This window comes from Periplaneta americana, chromosome 12 (genome assembly GCF_040183065.1).
Source record: "Periplaneta americana isolate PAMFEO1 chromosome 12, P.americana_PAMFEO1_priV1, whole genome shotgun sequence".
Lineage (NCBI taxonomy): Eukaryota > Metazoa > Arthropoda > Insecta > Blattodea > Blattidae > Periplaneta > Periplaneta americana.
In genome coordinates this window covers 84131775-84155490 of record NC_091128.1, presented here as the reverse complement: position 1 = coordinate 84155490, position 23716 = coordinate 84131775, and the positions used below count along the sequence as shown (strand labels likewise).

Sequence of the window (23716 nt, the reverse complement as noted above, 5' to 3'; positions counted from 1 at the left end):
GCATTACAATGCATAGACTTAAATAAATAATCTAACACTTACGGCCTTTACATGAAAACATGAAAAGTCTGCAGTTACAATACAACAATGTGACTCGAAAATTACGTCAAAATTAAATTAATAATTTAGTAACGTTACGGTATAACTACGCAATAAGATTAGCTGAAGACCCATAGCTAACAGCACAATGTTAAGTAAACATATTCCAATAAATGTATACTTTTAAACAATTCTACTGAATGTTAGCTGCAGCATGCATTACCGACTGAACCAAAGGATTATCGATGCGAAATAACGAGCTAATGGAACGTTCTGAATACAGATACTGAGAAATTAAAATTAAAACTTACTTGCCATATTAAATGAGTCCGATCACAATGGAAACACATCACATTCTCGGGGGCATCGTCCCTCCTGCTTCTCTTCCAACCCCCCGGGCACAGACTGCCGCGCCAGAAGCTAAAAACCTTTCACTACGCCGCGATAAAACTGGCTCTGACGTCATACGCTACAATGGGAAGTGATGTCACGCGAGTTTACTCCACTCCACCTGCAGCAGCTGTTTGTGGATGCGCGCGCAATCCAGTACGATAAACAAGAGAGGGAATACACCTCAGTGGCGTTCGCACAACATTTGATTTCCGAGCTAACAGACACAAATTCTTCTTCTTCCTCCGCCATCCTCTTCTAAACAGAACTGTATTGGTTTACTCACGCGGTCTTTCTCAATGGCCTTATTATTGTTAGCACCTGGTTTGTAGTGTCATCTGTTGCGCGATACGAGAATCTTTCCTTACAGATTTGAATTTTTTTCTCGGAGTTTTAGTCTTTGTTCTGGTAATGTCTCTAGTGAATCTGAAATTTACAGCAACCTGCTACTTTTTCCCCCAGCAATTTCATCTGTTCTTAATTTACTTTTATGTACCTATCCCGTTTTTATATGTAGTTCAAATGTCACTCCTTCATACTGTATATATTAAATCAATACAGTACTACATTATTACATTCATTGCATTTCGTCGTGTGAAATTATTAAAGTGTAGCTGTGTTGTTTTCATTTAATCAACTCTCATTTATGAAACAAGTTCCCCACCTTCACTCGCGCATTACTGCACATGTCATGTAATTTTATGCACCGTCACAACGTAAACAATAATTATTCAGTCATTTGTTCAGACTTCAGTAGTGCTTTAAATTACACGCACGTCTCAATGAAGCTACTATTTCATTCTACTTTAGTCAATATTCCTTTATATATTTTCCGTAATTAATTCGGCATATGGTTAAAATTATTTATACATTCACTTAAAAAATGTAACGTCACTATCACTCAAGCATGTATTTCTACAGGATGCGGGCTCGGAACTTTCGTGCAAACCGTGTTTAGTATTGTAAACAAAGTTCTACAAACTTATTTTTAACTTGTTCATAAATTTTCTTCGGAACACATGGCAACCTTTTATTGAGTACCACATGACAAACAGTACCGGTAACACGAAAGCGCGTGAACAACAAATTAATATGATTAGCACCGTAAGTAAATTTGAAATTTTGCCACTTTCATTCGCTCTTACTCTTATATGCAACACAGGGACAATATCGTAAAGACGAAAAAATTCATTTTGATAGTTTTATCTTTTATACAAAATGCATAATACTTGCAGCTTCTTACTTTTTTTCGCATAGTAATGTCTTGTTCTGAATGAACGACAGACAGACAGACAGACAGACAGGACAGATAGATAGATAGATACAGACAGACAGATAGATAAACTTTATTGTCAGAGGAATAAATATGCATAGACATTGTCAATAAAACACATTTAAATACATTAAAATTACAATAAAGTCAAAGACCCACACGTGCGTCCTCTAGACTGTAGGGACTGTATCAATTTCTTTTTTATATATTTCATCATTTGTATATTTAATATTCTCAGACAAGCTATTGTAAATTTTAATACCAAAAACCATGTAAGTTCTGCTGATATTTGTAAGGTGGTCTACAGGAATACTTAAACTACTTTTATTACGAGTATCGTAAGTATGAAAGTCACTATTTTCGTGAAAGAAAGATTTGAATACATTAACTGCGATACATTAAAATACAGGGTGTTTCAAAAATACGGGGCATAATTTCAGGTGTGTATTTCCCACATGTAGACAATCAAAATAGTTCATTACAAAATGTGTCCGGAAATGCTTCATTTCCGAGTTATGCCTTCACAACATTGAAATTCACCGGAACGTTTTTCTTTCCGCAGGTCGTTGCCGTCAAAGGAGACATTAAGAGGGCACTCTGACAGTTCATTCCGAGGCGAAGGTTACATTCAGTGTTGTGTAGGCGTTAGACTGTGCGACATGTATTCAAATCAAGAGCTGGCAGAGATACACTTCATGTACGGTAAGGCGGATGGCAATGCTGCACTGGCTCGTCGTTTGTACCAGGAGAGGTACCCACAGCGACAATGTCCAGATCGGAAGACATTTGTACGTCTCCATTACCGTCTGTGCGAGTATGGAAAATTTAACTCTCCTGGTTTGGGAAGGGGACGACCAAGATCTACAACTCCAGAAGTACAGGAGGAGATTCTGGAGGCTGTGAACATGACTCCTTCTATCAGCACACGAAGGGTAGCGTTGCAAGTCAATGTTCCTCATACGACTGTCTGGAGACTGTTGAAAGAGTATCAATTGTATCCTTATCATATCTGAGGACATACGCAATACTCCTGGAGTTTGGGATCGTGTTCGCAGGTCAATGAGACATCGATGTGAGGTCTGTATTCAAGCATGAGGTGGACATTTTGAACATCTTCTGTAATGACAACGACCTGCGGAAAGAAAAACGTTCCGGTGAATTTCAATGTTGTGAAGGCCATAACTCGGAAATGAAGCATTTCCGGACACATGTTGTAATGAACTATTTTGATTGTCTACATGTGGGAAATACATACCTGAAATTATGCCCCGTATTTTTTAAACACTCTGTATAGATTTATGTATGTATGTATGTATGTATGTATGTATGTATGTATGTATGTATGTATGTATGTATGTATGTATGTATGTATATATATATATATATATATATATATATACACACACACACACACCACAAACATACTTAATACGAGTCACTTCATCCATAACTATTACAGTTTTTTCTCTTGTATAGAGGAGGGATCCGAAAGCTTGCACTGCAGTGTGAGGTTTATTGTACTTACACTTCTATTCTGTGAATGATCGGGTAGCCGTACGGCCGTGCTCTTGTACAAGTACAGCACGTCGCACAGTGAACTTAACCCGGGTTATGGTATGGATGATGATGACGATGATACGTAAATTAATGATGATGAAATGAGGTCGAGGTCCAATGCCGAAAACCCAGCAATTATGCTTCAATTGGTTGAAGGAAAACACCGAAAAAAAAAAAAAACATGTAACTTTAGGGCAAGGATTTAAACCAGGCCCGCACGTTTCACGATCCACAGCGGTGAACATTACATAATATTAGAACTTTAAATAATGACTTAATGGAACAGTAAAGTTTTTAGACTTTTATTATATCTAAATATTGCTATAAAACGAACAGATAAGACATGAAAAATAGTATTTTGCTCGTGAGAGAACGGTCCATGTAGTTAAAACATACTAACGACTGAAGTAAGAAATAAAGAATACAAATGGAGGATCTATAAATCACTGATTCAGGTATTTTTCTCCAGGGGGTTTGTGGAGCCAAGGAAAGGAAGAAAGACTAGTAGTGGTTCTGCTAGTGGTTAGAGCCGCATATAATAATATAGTACGCCTGTGCGCGACAGTCCATGAAGATCCAAGATCTACCAGCCGACTGCTGACCTCACGTCCACGTCTCAGCAGAGGTAAACGATCATTCAACCAGTACGGGGTAACGTGGTTTAATCCAAACCACCCATTATAGGAGGTTCACAGAACTGGATTTAGCTACTTACAATAGCTTCCCAAATTCACCACGATGCTGGGTGCGGCACCGGTCCCAAACACTGGCCGAAATTTCATGAAAAAATGTATTTTCCGTGAAGACTTGGACCAGCTCGCATTCCATAACGCTAGTCCAAAACATGACGGCTAGATCACGACGCTAAGGCGCGAGACAATGTAACAGCAGCAGCTGTAGCAGTGGTAGTAATAATAATAATAATAATAATAATAATAATAATAATAATAATAATAATAATAATAATAATAATAATAATAATAATAATAATAATAATAATAATAAGTATTAATTATTATTAGTAGTCTATTATTATTAATTGTATTTTTTATCAATTGTGTTTATTATTGTCATTGAATGTAATAAGTTACCACTGCCACCGGGCATTTACCCATTTGCAGTATGAATAAATACATAGACTACACATATCAGCATCGGAAACCCGTACTACCCCTAACACTTCACTTCAACCTATTTTTACTTTGCAGATGACAGACGAAATGAGGGGAAGGTGGAGAGTCCTGGTGAAATGAGCCATTGAGAGCAGAAGTGGTGTAAGTCAAAAATAGGTAATGAGGGTTAAAGTAAACATTCTGTAAAATACAGCGCAAAGTATCAATTAATATTCAATTTATTTAAACTATTAGTACTCAGTGGATTGCACGAAGGACATATTAATTGCTACTTTGCGCTGTATTTTACAGAATTTTTACTTTAAACCTCATTACCAGGGAACGGATTTATATGGACTAAAAATATATGAAATATGTAAATATATATGTAGTTATTTTTACCAAAATATGGAATTAAATATGGATTTTTACCAAAATATGGAATTAAATATGGACTTAAAATTATAAAAAAATGACTATGTACGTTAAATATTGGTACATTTTAATCAAACTAAACAAAAAATATAATGGACGTATCTTATCTTCCAATGTAGTTTCAACAAAACACAATTTTTATTGTCTGTTACCATAACAATAGGTTACAAACATTTCTTTCAAGTGCTGAAAAGTGAATCTTCTTCTATTGTCTCTGAGGATAGATTTATACTGACTAAAAGAGCGTTCGACGTCACAAGAAGTAACTGGTACATAATTCAATTTCACAATGTCTGCTGGGGATAAGTCCAAGTTAATCTTCACTGTTGATTCACCACTCATCACAGCAACAACCTTTTGTAGTTCTTCATATCCAGGGTTTTTTGAAAGTACAGTGTCCACCTTAGCTCTTACTGCATCTGCAACTTTACCTCTACCACGATTCAGTTGTTCCACAGTACTATTTATAATTTCAAAACTTTCAGATAGTGAAAGGTGCCTATTTTGGAGACTTTTGAGCGTTTTTATGATGCATGAAAATGTATGCTGAATGTGAGCTAAGTCATTCTTCACACTTATGTCACAGGTAACTGTTTTCGCAGTATCAATTGAGACTGCATCTTCAGAGTCCAATGCAAGGAGAACATTGTTAATAGAGTCTATATGTTCGGCATAATATTCAACTGCTTCTAGCCATGTACCCCATCTAGTTAAAATTGACTTTGGTGGCAATGGAATTTCAGGGTACATTTCTTTCAACACGTTAACTCTACTGGGAGCTTTGAGAAATACTTTTTTCACTGATGAAATCAACAAATCTACTTTAGGGAAATTGTCTCTGACCACTTCTGCCACACGATGAAATGCATGCGCCACACAAGTAAAATGAGTCAATTTAGGATATACAACAGATAATGCTTGTCCAGCTTTGACCATATAAGGGGCAGCATCGCTAATAAAGAATAACACATTATCGTACATAATACCCTTTGGCCACAGGATACCCATAGCTTCGTTGAACAGTTTAACTATAGTTTTGTTATTGCACTTTTCTAGAACATCACAATGTAAAAGAATTCGTTCAGAATATTGTTCACTTAACAAACCGATAACTACATTACCAACAAGTCTACCTTCTTTGTCGGGAGTCTCATCAATGGAAACCCAAATTGAACTATCTTTAATTTCATCTCTTATCTTCTGTATTGTCTCATCGTAGATGGATGGAGCATACGTCTTCCTAAGTGTTGACTCATCCGGGATTGTATGTTGAGTATATTTTTCAAGGAATTCCCTGAAGACCTTATTCTTTAGTTTGTAGAGAGGAATATCAGCAGAGATGAGAGAACGGCACAGGTCGATGTTAAACTCAGATCTTACATTCGATGTTGTTGGTTGTGTTAAAAACAATTGTCTCTGCTTGGAATTTAGTTGTTTGTTGGCCTGATGTTTACTAGTTGTAATGTGTTGTTGCACCAGGAACTTTTGTGTAGATGATACTGCACACTGACACAAATTACAAAATAATATTTTATTGTCAGTTGATAAACCATCTTCTTTAAATTCTGAAATTTAACTTGTTAGTTTTGATTTTAAATTGACTGAATGACGTACTTTTGGCATATTTACCGTCTTTATAGTATGGTTTACAAAACTGAACCTATGTGTACTCTGACTGGCATTTAACTGTTGAGCTGCACAACTGAAGTCTGTTAAAAATTTTAAATTAAATTAATACAGTTTTGTAACTTACTTTCCCATTGTTGATAGGACTGCTAATTTTCAAATAACTCTGATGTTAAAGGGATTACTGAACATGTGTTTAAATCTCTATTGTTGAAATGTATTTTTAAAAGTTAATGGAATTTTGTTTTGTTTTATTGTTAAACCTAATATAATATGGACTGTTTTATATGAAATATGGAAAATATATGGAAATTAACGAAAATATGTACTAAACTCTAAAATATGGAAAAATATGGAAAATAAAAGTAGGATTTTTCAACCCTACACATTGTGAAACATAAAGATAATGCAAAATATAAATTATATTAGCTTTATAAGTAAATATGTATTTACATATAAATCCTTTCCCTGCTCATTACCCAATTTTGACTTACACCACTTCTGCTTTGAACGGTTCAAATGATGGAGGGAAACTAGAGTATCTCCATAAAACCCTCTGCAACGTCTGCTTTATCTATCATGAACTCCATCTCAACCTCGCCGAGGATCGAGCCCGGGCCGCCTGGATGGAGAACGAACTCGCTAGCGTTGAGCTGCCGCAAACCTACATGGGTCACTCAATTTTACTTTCTCCGGAGAAAGCTATGCTTTAAAACCCATCTACCTCGCCTGGGTTCCAACTCGCGAACTTATGCTTCAACGACAAGCATGGTAACCACTAGATCACCGAAGAAGGCTGCAGTGATGCCCGTATACTATGGTACTGGAGGGAAATTTCCTCCCTCCCATATCCATTACTGCAATAGACTTAAAGACAACAAACATGTTTCGTTCAGAGCAATAAATACAAAACTATGGGCAGGCATATGTAAGAAATCTTTACAGAAAACACAGAAGTAAATTGATTTAAGAAATATGGAAAGAAATTATTTATGTACATATCTTAACATGGCAAGAAGTATGGCAAAGAAAGGAGCAGCAACAGGATGAACAGCATCGCCACCATTAGCAAGAGATATTGCAGGTTAATACATTCTTGCAGTCTCCCTTTGCCGAAGCGGTACAAGCACTTCACTGTTTCTCATGAAGCGTTCCGCCCACCAACATTTACACAATTTGCTTGAGGCAATCTCCACAAAAACAATTGCATAATAGATGCGACGTAAATGTTTGATGATTTGCAAATTTACATGACGCTCTCTATTAAATAATTAAGAGTGAGTTCCAATCTTGGTTCCATGTAGACTTTAATTACATACAGTACATTGTGTTAGTCTTCACTCTTAAGAAAATAACTTACTTACTTACAAATGGCTTTTAAGGAACCCGAAGGTTCATTGCCGCCCTCACATAAGCCCGCCAGCGGTCCCTATCCTGTGCAAGATTAATCCAGTCTCTATCATCATACCCCATCTCCCTCAAATCCATTTTAATATTATCCTCCCATCTACGTCTCGGCCTCCCTAAAGGTCTTTTTCCCTCCGGTCTCCCAACTAACACTCTATATGCATTTCTGGATTCGCCCATACGTGCTACATGCCCTGCCCATCTCAAACGTCTGGATTTAATGTTCCTAATTATGTCAGGTGAAGAATACAATGCGTGCAGTTCTGTGTTGTGTAACTTTCTCCATTCTCCTGTAACTTCATCCCTCTTAGCCCCAAATATTTTCCTAAGCACCTTATTCTCAAACACCCTGAACCTATGTTCCTCTCTCAGAGTGAGAGTCCAAGTTTCACAACCATACAGAAGAACCGGTAATATAACTGTTTTATAAATTCTAACTTTCAGATTTTTGGACAGCAGACTGGATGATAAGAGCTTCTCAACCGAATAATAACACGCATTTCCCATATTTATTCTGCGTTTAATTTCCTCCCGAGTGTCATTTATATTTGTTACTGTTGCTCCAAGATATTTGAATTTTTTCACCTCTTCGAAGGATAAATCTCCAATTTTTATATTTCCATTTCGTACAATATTCTGGTCACGAGACATAATCATATACTTTGTCTTTTCGGGATTTACTTCCAAAGCGATCGCTCTACTTGCTTCAAGTAAAATTTCCGTGTTTTCCCTAATCGTTTGTGTATTTTCTCCTAACATATTCACGTCATCCGCATAGACAAGAAGCTGATGTAACCCGTTCAATTCCAAACCCTGCCTGTTATCCTGAACTTTCCTAATGGCATATTCAAGCGCGAAGTTAAAAAGTAAAGGTGATAGTGCATCTCCCTGCTTTAGCCCGCAGTGAATTGGAAAAGCATCAGATAGAAACTGACCTATACGGACTCTGCTGTATGTTTCACTGAGACACATTTTAATTAATCGAACTAGTTTCTTGGGAATACCAAATTCAATAAGAATATCACAGAAAAAGTAAAGCTTTTATTTTGCGGAATAATAATCTCAAATGCATTACATAAAATCAGATTTTGATAAAAAAGATATGCACCAAAACATCTATTTGGCGAACAACTTATGATTGCCGAGTGAACTGATATAGCTATAACTGTATATACTGACTGTTACTCATAGACAGAGCCTGGAAGTTAAATAAAAGAAAATGTACATTTTTTGTGCCATAGCAGGACTCTGAACTTATAGTTATTCGCCCCGACTTTACGAGCATAGTTCATAGATGTCACTATGTACCGAGAAGCGTAGACCACTTTCTTCGTCATAGGCCCGGTTTCTTCAACCTTTGTTAAATTATAACAGTGTGTTATTTCATTTTAACTGTAAACTTAACAGTTGAAGCATTTCTTCAACTACTGTTAGTACTAACAGGCTGTTAAAACCTATGTTAATTTAGCTGCCCAATGTCATGCAATTAAATCATTTAACTCTCTGTTAGCATAGAAGTATCCAATATGGCTGGTGCGTTAGATGTTGAACTTCTATATTTTGATTATTTAGAAAATTTAATGATATCCATGAATACATAAACAGAGGGGATGATTTCTGTGATTTGACAGAACAGAAGTCCATACATAGGTATAGGCTATTTTCTGCCACGCCTCATTTTTCGCTTTCAACTTAGATCCGTTTGTTTGTTTATTCTCAATAATTGATTTATACTGCGAAATAATTTCCAGCAGAAGGCTTCTCTCGAACAAAGAGAAATTAGTCCCACAATTTCTTTTTGTTTCAGTGTTTTCCATTTCACAACAGCAATACCAATACGCCGCTCCATGCTACTGTGATACAGACGACGGAAAGGAGCAGAAATCAAACCTGAGAGAATAGACTTCTATCCTCTCTGAATCAAACAACGGAAACAGGCGAGAATCGAAATTGTCAGAGTTCAGAAAACAGAATTGAGCCTATACTTGGTTATAGGTTATGGTTAAACTCTAGAATCTCTGGTCCTAACAGAGAGTTAACAAATAGAATGTTAAAATGTGAAATGTAAAGTTGAAGAAACGCAATATTTTTAACAGCAATTCATACTTTTAACTTAAACTTAATTAACGCTATGTTATGTGCATTTTAACAAAGGTTGAAGAAACAGGGCCATAGACTAGCTATCCACAGTGTACCACGGGCAGAGACACTCGTTAAGAATGAAGTTGGGCTCTCATAGGGGAACCGGATTACCCCGAGAAAACCCATGTGTCGTCTAGAGCCGGGGGGGCTGCGGCCCTTTGATGTTCCGAAGAGCAGTTAATGAGAGACCGCGAAAAAAAAATGATAGACCGTAAGAAATTTAAATCTTGCTCTATGAAAACTTAAGCATCCGACTATTTTGTGTTAACGTCTTTCTCAAATGGCAACTCAAATAGTTGATGTTCATTGTACCGAAAACAAACACTCGCTGATTGTTTTGTGAATTACAATACAAGTCATCCGATTTATTCGACACGCTTCTAAGGTGAAGATAAGACCTGAATGCTGATCTCGATCTCTCCTCCAGACTGTGTGTATAACAATTGGCTCGATGAGTAAAATAAGAGTAACAAACATGCTGTGAGCGATGTAAACCTGCTTATCAAAAGTTAACGTTTTAATAATAATAATAATAATAATAATAATAATAATAATAATAATAATAATAATACACAATTTTTGCTTAATGAAAACTTCATATTTTCTGATTCCTCATTACATGGAAGCTCTCAAACCAGCCTTAGTTTTGTTTCATCGGGTACAGTTTTTCAGAAATTGGTATTATAGAAAATACTAGTTTTAATTTTTCTTCGTTGAGCAAATATATAAAATAAATTTTCTGAGAGATTTAAACGTAATAAAAATGGTTCACAATTTTCTCTTAAGTTCCTTCCCACCCCTGGGTTCCCTGTTTTCTTCTTGTTTCCGCAGATAATCGACAGATTACCGACCTGAGCTCAGAATCTTGCTTTTATTACTGGTACCTAGGTCGCTTCACTTTGTTTTCCTTAACAAAGGAGAGAGTTGGAATATTCTCCCTGTAAACGGTGATTTTTAGAGAATATCTTAGTTTTGTCAATGATCTTGCTGCAGTCTGTCGAGTTTTGATCTTTTGAATTTCAGTGAGTTCGAATGTACGCGTGAAATGTGGAGCATAAATGGAGTGTTTGTGGTGATCCAAAAGTGCTCTCTTTTCTTCTAGGTCAGCAGTCGGGATTTACTAAATATCCGTTTCCTTTGTGAATGGGACAATAGGGCTAAATCAGACAATTGGACCAGGAAAAAGTGGCCATAAAGAAGCAATTTAGTTATTGGAGAAAAAATGAACCATTGGTTTCTTCTGCTAATATCCTTCCACCACTCCATATTAAATTAGGCTTCATGAAGCAATCTGTAATTGCTCTGAATAAGCACAATGATTGTTTCAACTTCCAGCTTACAAAGTTCCCCCATAAAACTGAAGCCAAGATAACAGCAGGTATTTTCGACGGAGGGACGAGTTTATGCAGGATGAAACCTTCTCTCAATCGATGTCCGAGTGAGAGAAGTCAGCATGGTTAGCATACAAAAAAGCGACAGAAAACTTTCTGGGCAACAAGAAATCTGAGAACTATAAGAAAATTGTGGAGGAAATGTTACAAAACTTGAAAAACCTAAGGTGCAGAATAAGTCTTAAAGTGCATTTTCTCAGTCATATTGATTACTTCCCTCCCAATTTTGGTGAAGAACAAGGTGAGCGGTTTCATAAAGACATTAAAACAATAGAAATCTGCCAGCAAGACCACTGGGATGTGTCAATGATGGCCGATTATTGTTGGTGTTTGAAAAGAGACACTTGTGATGAATACATCAGGGCTTCGAAAAAAATGAAGTTTTCGTCTCAGTAATTGTGAACAAAGTTTTGAAATTCACAATTATTGAAACATAGTTATCATATTTCAACATATTTATTCCTAATTAAGTCAAAATTAAACACACAGGAATAGTTTTACCTCAGTTTTATGTCTTTAATAGTTATAAAATTTCATGGTACATCACTACATCTGTTTTGATATTGTTCAAAACCTATCCCGATAGAGTAAAAACTGAAACCAGTTTGAATATAGGGCATTCATATTGTATATATCCAAGTGGAAAAATTAAAAAAAGCAAGAAATTGTTTTTGTAGATTAGTGTAGTAGTAATAATAATAATAAATAATAATAATAATAATAATAATAATAATAATAATAATAATAATAATAATAATAATAATAATAATATCATCGACGCACGACAGCCCATGAAGGTCCATGACCGACCAGCCGGATGCTGGCCTCACGTTCGCATGTCGAAACAGAGGTGGACGATCATCCAACCAGAATGAAGGTATCGTGTGGTTAGCACGATGATCCCCCCCCAGCCGTTATAGCTGGCTTTCGTAACCGGATTTCGCTACCTATCGTAGCTCCCGAAGTGCATCACGATACTGGATGGGCACCGGTTCCATATACTGGCCGAAATTTCATGAGAAAATTTCTTCCCCATGAGGACTCGAATCAGCGCGCATTCCGTAAAGCGAATACTAGGCACGTTGCCTTAGACCACGACGCCACGGCACGGGACTAACGTTTTAAGTGCGACGATAATACATGAAGACATAATTAAATAGTTTTCTTCTTAAATTAATACAAAATTTCACATTACTGTGTTCTGCATTCTACTCTACAACTTAGACCAGGGGATCGCAATAAAATAATGTGAGGTAAAGGCAGACTTGTCACCAAAAATGTTGAGAAATACTGGACAAAACCACAGGAATGTCCTACTGACGTTATAAATTCAGGGTAGATCGGCACGGATTTGACCCCGGGCCCCTGGCTTATAAGTCCAGACACTAGCAAAGAAAATGTACTGTAGGTCCACATATGAGCAGCAACTTTTTCAATTCGCAGTGCGGGCAGTGCAGTAATAGGAAGTAACTTACACTACAACTAAAGACTCCCATTTCTTTTATCGGTAATCATATCTTGGTTACACTGTAATTGTATTCAGATATAGAAGTAAGCTATGCAATAAGACAAGTAATGCTTCTGTCAGCCATCGGCGTAGCTCAGACGGTAGGCGTGTTTGCCTGCTATCCGGAGATACGCTCGGATGTGGGTTCGGTTTTCGCTTGGGCTGATTACCTGGTTGAGTTTTTTCAGGTGTTCTCGACAACTAGGCGAATGTCAGGTAATGCCATAGCGAATTCTCTGTCTCATCTCGCCAAATACTATCCCGATATTACTAATTCCATAGATGTGAAATAGCAACGTTGATAAATAACCGACTAAAATAAAATAGGCAACTATTTTGTTTGTTTTTCAATAGAAAACCTTCATTCTTTCGACTCCGATGTGACTTCCAAATATTTTTAAGTAATCATCTCGTTTCTTTACATACGGGATCAAGAGCATTCTTTAGTACTGTTGTATTTTACTTAAAGACGCTTTCAACTGTGAAGCGTGAGCGAGAAATGACCGAAAAATTTTGCCTGGAACTCTCTATTAAGTACAGAGTTTTTTTACGTGTCGTACATAATATACATGGTACTCTTCTTTTATACTCTTCTAAGGATTTTATCGTCCTTTAAAACTCATCGCTTTCGGCTTGCTTTGAAGCCGTGAACTTCAGACAACCAATTGAGATCTATTCTAATGATTAATATTTGAGATTTGTTCTACTCACGCGAGTTCACCAAACGTGACTATTATAACGAAATAAGGAAGTCTATTTCAGGATATTTTCAGTAGGGAACGTATTCGTATTTGTGGAAATTCTTCCTACGTTATGTTACGTAAATGCATCCAGTCTCCGATAGCTTGTTTGGTTCCTTTTCGTGGAAAGGCAGTGCCAGTTGGACAAACACGTGCTAACATTTCTCACTTCCACGATATTCTGGTTTCGACCACGATGTAAGCAAGGTCACGGCGCAATGCTTTACCGTTGCGTGAAAGCCACGGTTTGAATCCCACCTAGGGCAGTGATCTTACTATGGTGTATGAGAAAATGAAGGATAAAATAATATAACAATATTTATGTTCGCTCTGACTTGTCATTTTATTTATTATATTTTGTGCTCAATTTTACTTTCTTCACGTTTTTAAAATCCTGCATCAATGAAAATTAATTTACATTTACCCTCTTGTAGGGTAAAGTTGCCTAATGCAGTGATATGTTTTTTTTTTTTTCACTGAATGTCACGGGATTGGGTATCTTGCTATGATGTTCACCGATGTCTCAAAAGTAGCTGAAAGATGCACTCTTTAGAGAAAGATGTCTGGCGCTATGGACGAACGGCAAAGCTTTGACTGACATTCAATTTTAAAAAAAGTATCACGGGATTAGGGGTATCACGGAAATAGGCAACTTTACCCTACACTACACGAAACTTATTACATTAAATTATGTCTTTGGATCGAAAATAAAATCAGTGCAAGAGTAAATACCATATTGAATTGTTCCTTAAATAAAAAGAGACAAGAATAACACAGCAACGAAATTAAATAATGATTTACATTAGTAAATGCAGGGTTCTATAACATAGTATGAAAGCCATTCATTACAATTTTATAAGTGGGTATGAGATACATAGCCCTGCTACTATGAAGCAAAAGGACATTTTAGTTTCAACAATTCCAGTTTTTCTAGCCAAAATAAGGGTCATCATTAACCATACAGGTAAGAGTGTCATCCTTCCACTCTGGAAATCCGGGTTCAAGTCCCGGCAAGTTTTTGCGGTGAACAAACATGGTGCTTAAGGCAGGTTTTCACGGAATATTCCCGTTTCTCATCACTTCTGCATTTAATAATAATCCTCATCCTGGCGCAATAAACTCATTTTATATAGTGCACCACGGACAACATGTAATACGACGAAGTGATATCAGTTCCGTTACTCCAAAAGGAAACAGCATACAAGCAGTAGGCCTAATACTGCCCCTAATTTCAAAGATAAACTTGAAAACAGAAATTGTGAAAACGTCAGAGTAAAGACAGTAACACAAGAAAACATAAATTCTACCATGATATCACCAAGATTTAATACAGTTTCTGGAATAGCTTATCGATGTACTGTAGTGACTGAAATGCAAGCTGTGACAGTCTTACATCTGTCGGAACACCCTATGCACTAATAGAGCCAGCGTCGTCCTCGCCCAAATTGATCTCAACAAACCAGAGAGTCAACAGGGTCGAGGGTCAAGTGGCCAGGATTGCGGGTCCCGGGGAGCACACTCACTCTGATTGATCCCGCGAGGTTACGTGTCTGCATGCACATTCATCTCACTTAATGCACGAAGAACGTCATAAATCGCTCGGAAGTCGAAATCTAGCAACAGGCGACATTATTATACTATTGCAATGATTGCGAAATTGTCACCACTTCATTGCCGAGACATGATTATTACTGCTTTTCTTTATATAGGCCTATTGTTCACACATTTGTTTGTTACCGAGCGACTGTTACTCGTGAACGATCAGTAATGCTCATTCTGATAGTTACCGAGCGACTGATCAATATATTGCTCAAAAAGATATCGTTATCCGTTAATGATCTATATATTCCTCAGTTACAGATAGTTATCGCGCAACTAATCATTATATTTCTCAGATCGTAACTACCGTGCGATCGACTGTATATTCCTAACACGCAGATCGTTACCCCGCAACTGATGCTCAGACACTGAGATAGTATCCCTGACTGAACAGTATATTGTAGTAGACACAGGTAGTTACCGCGCGACTAATCAGTATATTGCTCAGACACTAATACAGTTACCGCGCAACTATGCTCAGACACTGAGTAGTTATCGCGCTACCTATGCTCAGACACTGAGTAGTTAACGCGCAACCTACGCTCAGACACTGAGTAGTTATCGCGTTACCTATGCTCAGACACTGAGTAGTTATCGCGTTACCTATGCTCAGACACTGAGTAGTTATCGCGTTACCTATGCTCAGACACTGAGTAGTTATCGCGCTATCTATGCTCAGACACTGAGTAGTTAATGCGCCACCTATGCTCAGACACTGAGTAGTTATCGCGCTACCTATGCTCAGACACTGTGTGGTTATCGCGCAACTGATGCTCAGACACTGTGTAGTTATCGCGCAACTGATGCTCAGACACTGGGTAGGTAGACACTGAGTAGTTATCGCGCAACTGATGCTCAGACACAGTAGTTATCGCGCTACCTATGCTCAGACACTGAGTAGTTATCGCGCAACTGATGCTCAGACACTGAGTAGTTATCGCGCAACTGATGCTCAGACACTGAGTAGTTATCGCGCAACTGATGCTCAGACACTGAGTAGTTATCGCGCAACTGATGCTCAGACACTGAGTAGTTATCGCGTAACCGATGCTCAGACACTGTGTAGTTATCGCGCAACTGATGCTCAGACACTGAGTAGTTATCGCGCTACTGATGCTCAGACACTGAGTAGTTATCGCGCTATCTATGCTCAGACACTGAGTAGTTAACGCGCCACCTATGCTCAGACACTGAGTAGTTAACGCGCCACCTATGCTCAGACACTGAGTAGTTATCGCGCTACCTATGCTCAGACACTGAGTAGTTATCGCGTAACCGATGCTCAGACACTGTAGTTATCGCGCAACCGATGCTCAGACTCTGAGTAGTTATCGCGCAACCGATGCTCAGACACTGTGTAGTTATCGCGCAACTGATGCTCAGACACTGAGTAGTTATCGCGCAACTGATGCTCAGACACTGTGTAGTTATCGGGCAACTGATGCTCAGACACAGTTATCGCGCAACACATGCTCAGACACTGAGTAGGCTATTTACCGCGCAACCTATGCTCAGACACTGAGTAGTTATCACGTTACCTATGCTCAGACACTGAGTAGTTATCGCGCAACTGATGCTCAGACACTGAGTAGTTATCGCGCTACCTATACTCAGACACTGAGTATTTATCGCGCAACTGATGCTCAGACACAGAGTAGTTATCGCGCAACCGATGCTCAGACACTGAGTAGTTATCGCGCAACCGATGCTCAGACACTGAGTAGTTATCGCGCAACCGATGCTCAGACACTGTGTAGTTATCGCGCAACTGATGCTCAGACACTGGGTAGGTAGACACTGAGTAGTTATCGCGCAACTGATGCTCAGACACAGTAGTTATCGCGCTACCTATGCTCAGACACTGAGTAGTTATCGCGCAACTGATGCTCAGACACTGAGTAGGTAGACACTGAGTAGTTATCGCGCAACTGATGCTCAGACACTGAGTAGTTATCGCGCAACTGATGCTCAGACACTGAGTAGTTATCGCGCAACTGATGCTCAGACACTGAGTAGTTATCGCGCAACTGATGCTCAGACACTGAGTAGTTATCGCGTAACCGATGCTCAGACACTGTGTAGTTATCGCGCAACTGATGCTCAGACACTGAGTAGTTATCGCGCTACTGATGCTCAGACACTGAGTAGTTATCGCGCTATCTATGCTCAGACACTGAGTAGTTAACGCGCCACCTATGCTCAGACACTGAGTAGTTAACGCGCCACCTATGCTCAGACACTGAGTAGTTATCGCGCTACCTATGCTCAGACACTGAGTAGTTATCGCGTAACCGATGCTCAGACACTGTAGTTATCGCGCAACTGATGCTCAGACTCTGAGTAGTTATCGCGCAACCGATGCTCAGACACTGTGTAGTTATCGCGCAACTGATGCTCAGACACTGAGTAGTTATCGCGCAACTGATGCTCAGACACTGAGTAGTTATCGCGCAACTGATGCTCAGACACTGAGTAGTTATCGCGCAACCGATGCTCAGACACTGAGTAGTTATCGCGCAACCGATGCTCAGACACTGTGTAGTTATCGGGCAACTGATGCTCAGACACAGTTATCGCGCAACACATGCTCAGACACTGAGTAGGCTATTTACCGCGCAACCTATGCTCAGACACTGAGTAGTTATCACGTTACCTATGCTCAGACACTGAGTAGTTATCACGTTACCTATGCTCAGACACTGAGTAGTTATCGCGCAACTGATGCTCAGACACTGAGTAGTTATCGCGCTACCTATACTCAGACACTGAGTATTTATCGCGCAACTGATGCTCAGACACAGAGTAGTTATCGCGCAACTGATGCTCACTGAGTAGTTATCGCGCAACTGATGCTCAGACACAGAGTAGTTATCGCGCAACTGATGCTCACTGAGTATTTATCGCGCAACTGATGCTCAGACACAGAGTAGTTATCGCGCAACTGATGCTCACTGAGTAGTTATCGCGCAACTGATGCTCAGACACAGTAGTTATCGCGCAACACATGCTCAGACACTGAGTAGGCTAGTTATCGCGCAACCTATGCTCAGACACTGAGTAGTTATCGCGCAATTGATGCTCAGACACCGAGTAATCGCGCAACCTATACTCAGATACTGAATAGTTATCGCGCAACCTATAGTTATTGCGTAACCTATGCTCAGACATTGAGTAGTTATCGCGCAAGTGATGCTCGGACAATGAGTAGTTAACGCGTGATTGATTAGTATACTGTTCATACATTTTGTCTGATATGCGTAACTGATCAGTAAAATACTAAAATATAGTTAAGAATGCGAGTGACGGGTGGGGTATATTGCTGTTACTGTATGATTTACCCAGAGAATTGTCAGTAAATAGTTCAGAGATAATTGAGGAGTTCTCTGCAATAACAAGGTATGTGTAAAAAGGGAGTGTTTGGCAGTAAATAAAAGTAACATTGTTTTCATTAATAAAGGAAGACCTTTGGAAATCTGCGTTTTGAATTAGTATTATTTCTAGTTTATATGTACACTATAAGTTTCATGTGGTATTATTCGTCAAAATCTCGTTATTAGATTTGTTATTTTGCTACATTAATTGTGGCGACTATACCGAAATATGGGTCTGTACCTTGTTATTGAAGAGCACCGCTCAATTACGCATGACTGATCAATTTATTGATCAGACATATTTTCCGCACTGAATGATCTGTAAATAGCTCAGAATGTATCACCAATTTATATAATTTACAAAATTATATTTGTAAAAAAAAATCACCAAAATATCTTGCCTCTAATTATTATATTTAGCATTCTGATCCTACTAGTTCTGAAAATATATCTTATTTGTGATTTTGGATTTTGTCAATGACTAGTTCAATTTCCAAATCTTATAAAATTCTCATTAAAGTTACGTAATGTTTTATTGTTTAAGGACGTAATTGTATAGTAGAATCCCTCCGTCGTTTATTTGAGAGAAGAGGTACCGTCATTTCCCATAACTATGGTCCTGGAACACAATTATGGTGTCTACACCTGTGAAGTAACGGTTAGCGCGTCTAGCCGCGAAACCAGGTGATCCGGGTTCGATTTCCGGTCAGGGCAAGTTACTTGGTTGAAGTTTTTCCGGGGTTTTCCCTCAACCCAATATAAACAAATGCTGGGTAACTTTCGGTGCTGGACCCCGGACTCATTTCACAGGCATTATCACCTTCATCTCATTCAGACGCTAAATAACCTAAGCTGTTGATAAAGCGTCGTAAAATAACCTACTAAAATAAAAATAAATAACTATGGTCCACAATACAACTATTCATAGAACATTGTAGAAGTAACATAGACCGTTCGTAGATAGCTATAGTGACTTGCCTTCAAACTACAGTACAGCAAAAATATAGATTAATGAGTTACTACGTTATGAAGTGCAAAATTTGAATGGACCATAGTTGTGTTCCAGTACCATAGTTATGGCAAATAACGGTATTTTTTTCCGTTAATAGGAACTTTCAAAACTGTGTTGTGTCCCTTCAAAAGTCTGATTCTAAAGCAAGAATTATCGCAGATTACTGCCACAATTAGGAAAAAAGAAGTTCTATCTTTCAGCAGTTGCAGTTAGGTGCATATACACTCACACACATACGCATACGTAAAGATACAGACGCAAGCACTTCCGACATTTAAAGGTGCTGCGGCGATAAGTGGAAATTTCGGTGGGCGAAGAGTGCCTGTTTTTGAATGAATGTTGTACGACACGATGAAGGCCGGGGCTGGCTGCTTGTTGCCAGATTGGCTCCAGTTTAAAGAGGTGACGAGTTTATTTTCTCCACACAACACAAGCAGGGACCCCGTCACACGCTCGCGACGACCACACCCAAGCGAATGAGCGAAGCGCAGAATTAAACAATCGCACAGACAAACATGCGATGAAGTTCGGGTGCATAGACATGAAGTGCGAAGGACTCCCAATATTCGAGTTATGCAACATTTTGTGCATTAAACAAAACTACTAACTAGAATTCGCAAATGTTATGATAAAATACATCAGTTTTCTATCTCTGCTGTGATCCATTATAATGAAAACAAATCCTCCTAAGTCCACCTCTTTGGAGTTGTGGTCAGTACGCATGACTGTGAAACAAGCAGGCCTGGGATCGAATCCTGGTTGTGACAAGATGCCTTGTTGAGGTTTATTCCAAAGGTTTCTCTCCAACTCATTTTAAGAGCAAATTGTCGGTTTACTTCTAAAACTTCTAAGTCCAATTTTTCCCGAATGTTGGATTATGGGTGAAATCTGTGTACATTTTCAATGTGTGTCTATGATAAAACTTCATAAATCTACAAGTGATAGGTACTGTTATATTTTATAAATAAATGCGTAACAGTTATTAGTTCGGGTATAAAAAAGAATAAGTTATTTTGCTCTGCTGTACAATTTCCGCAAACGGAGTTACGAGTTTTTAGAAGTCACCCAAATGCTGGGTAACTTTGGGCGCCGGACATTCGCTCATTTCGCCATCATTATCAGCTTCATTTTCATCCATTCTGTTCTACTTCCATAGGCCTACTCATGTCCTCCTACCATACGGGATGAACAGGAACCAAACCTAATGGGTGTCCCAACCTCAGAGTAAAATCCTTCATCATAATATCTAATAAAATAAAATAAAATAAAATTACACAGAGGGGAAAATAGTTACGTACCAATATGCATGGCATTGGAAAAAAAAATCTTCATGAATGTTGCATTATTTAGGTATTATGTGGTAGCCATTAGGTTACGTCCATTTTCAGCTTTCCTCTTCACAATTCTCCGGAGTTCCTTCAGTGGAACGGTGAAACTTGGAGTGAGACAAGTGACCAACAGGCTTGGAGTTCACATATTCAGATTTTCTCAGTCTGAAACTTCCTTGCGAGGACAAGTTTTCCAGTACACTTTAATGTTTCTCTTCCCATTTCTCCCATCCATCAATCCATCCATTACCTGGCCAACACGTTTACAGTATGGGTCTCATTAACATTTTTATTAGATCATTATTATTATTATTATTATTATTATTATTATTATTATTATTATTATCATTATCATCATTATTATTATTATTATCATTATCATTGCCATTATTATTATTATTATTATTATTATTATTATTATTATTATTATTATTATTACTATTATTATGCGTTTACGCGCTACATAAATAGAACATAAATCTTACGCTGGCCAGGAGGCCTACTAGTATTCGTCTGAATTCTTAGAACTAAATCCATTAAAACTAATGTTTTATGTTGTAATTTACCTTGCTCTAAGAAATGAAATTGTGTCGGAAAGAGTGGGTGAAGAAAAATAATGATGCTGAAACTGATCAGGAAGAGAAAAAGGAACTGGTTGGGTCAGTGGATGAGAAGAAACTGTCCACTGAAGGATGCACTGGAAGGAATGGTGAACGGGAGAAGAATTCGCGGCACAAGAAGATATCAGATGATAGATAACAATAATATATATGGATCATATAAGGAGACAAAGAGGAAGGCAGAGAATAGGAAAGGGTGGAAGAGAAAGCTGGGCTTGCAATGAAAGACCTGCCATTTGACAGAATACTATGTGTGTATGTGTATGTATGTATGTATGTATGTATGTATGTATGTATGTATGTATGTATGTATGTATGTATGTATGTATGTATGTATGTATGTATGTATGTATGTAGTGACAAGCATGGCGTTATGCAGGAAAAATACTGTACATTTAAATAGATTGATTTACAAAATGAATAATATTGTCTTTGTATTCTTCACATAGTATTCGGAGATGTGTAGTAGGCCTACTAGTGGGAAAATGACAGATGTACATTAAATAAATAGGCGCTTACATGGGTGTGAAACGAGGCAGTTCAATAATTTTTTTTATTATCATAGAATTAGGCATTGCACGCGTACGAATGGTAAGAGTACGAAGTATATTAACCATAACAGTATTCGCTACAACAGTTATAATTTTAAGTCTATTGGCAAATTTTATTGCGGCAGTACGTATTATTATAATATTATAAAAAGGTTTCTTTGCTAACAATTTACTCCCAAAACAATTTCAATGTTGTGGAACACAAGGAAATAGGGCAGCAAACGACATATCGGAAAATTCGACCGCTTCCTTCCCCACAGTCGCCTTTTGCCCCCCCCCCTACTCGATTGACGACATAATACAGCTGAAACATTAAAAACATATATAATTTAATGTGGAATGTCAGACAGTAGTAGTAAGTACCACCCTCACTTTGTTGTGGGTTATCGCGACGCCTAAGAATGCCCCTCCTCCAGATTTAAGTTCTAATAAAATTACCCGAATAACCCCAGAGTAGAAAACGTTGGTACCGCCACTGCCGGCACCTTCCGCCCACGAGCCAAAGTCAATATAGCCCCAGTCGGCAATAAAAATTCTGTATGTGAGCGTAGGAAGTAGTAGTATTGTTTCATAAGGTACGTCAGCAGCTATTTGCGACCTTTAACTAAATTTATTTTAAAATACAAATTAAAACGGCGAGAAATATGAAGTACTGTCACAAATTAATATCGCTGTAAATCAAAAATCTACACACAAAAAATTTATGAGAGGTAAACAGTGTTTACATATACATATTTATCATAAATGTTAACCATTATTCGTCCGAAAACAACTGCTAAAACTGCAACTAATGACAACATAATCGTAAGCCAGATGTAAACAGGCAGGGGTGAATAAAAAGGAAAATATCTCAAGTATTCTGATGTGAAATATACTAAATATTTTTATTTTACTTATAGAAGTTCTGAATGCTGTTTCCTTTGACCGAAAAAAAAGTAAAATTCACAAATACAGAATATTACAAATACAGGATGGAAAGGGACCGACGCACCACTATTTAAGAGGTAATTCTATATCTTAAACATAACAAAACTCTTATTACACTTTGCCCTCGATGAAGTAGGAAAAAAATTGTCTTTGCTCAATGTTTGTAGTGCTTCATTCGGCAACGGCCCGAGAAAAATGGTTGATTGCTACACAGATAGACAAAAATAATCTAAATAGTTAATTTTTTTTTTTTGCAAATTAAACCGTTTAGCTATGAATCTACATTGAATAATTGCGAAAATCGTTAAAATAAATCTTGCAACGCAGCGCAATAGAGAAGGATATAGTAGAAGTTATAAATGAAAAAAGATTACAATGGTATGGACTTGTTAAAGGGATGGAAGATGGAAGAATACCCAAGGAAATTATGCGATGAAACCAGAAGGAAGGAATAGGAGAGGAAAAGAAAGTTTGGTGAACGAAGTAACAAGAAATATGCAAACTGAAAGAACTGCAAGATCCACATATATTAAATAGGGAGCAATGGAGGAAAAAATTAAATGAAGTACCTGTGACAATATAGCAAAGCGGGAACGTGTGCTTGAAGCCACTCACGAAGTCACTCAAAATGAAGTACTGAAAAGAGTCAACAAGAGTTTTCTACGACCGACGTCGATCATGCGTCACTG

At 38.0% G+C, this 23716-nt stretch overlaps 1 protein-coding gene across 11 annotated transcripts in view; it reads right to left on the bottom strand.

The window, feature by feature from the left end:
* raw overlaps positions 1 to 23716 on the bottom strand; it is a 454717-nt gene that overhangs the window by 95633 nt on the left and 335368 nt on the right. Inside the window, exon 1 of one of the 11 annotated variants that reach the window (XM_069841672.1) lies at positions 351 to 496. The exons of 9 other annotated variants lie outside the window; for them this stretch is intronic. Coding sequence is in view for 1 of the 2 variants with exons in the window: in XM_069841668.1 (XP_069697769.1) it covers positions 355 to 389 (35 nt within the window). In the remaining variant the exon portion in view is untranslated. Of the gene's footprint in view, positions 1 to 350; positions 497 to 23716 lie in introns of those variants that run through there. One more of the 11 variants, XM_069841668.1, reaches the window with a different exon arrangement.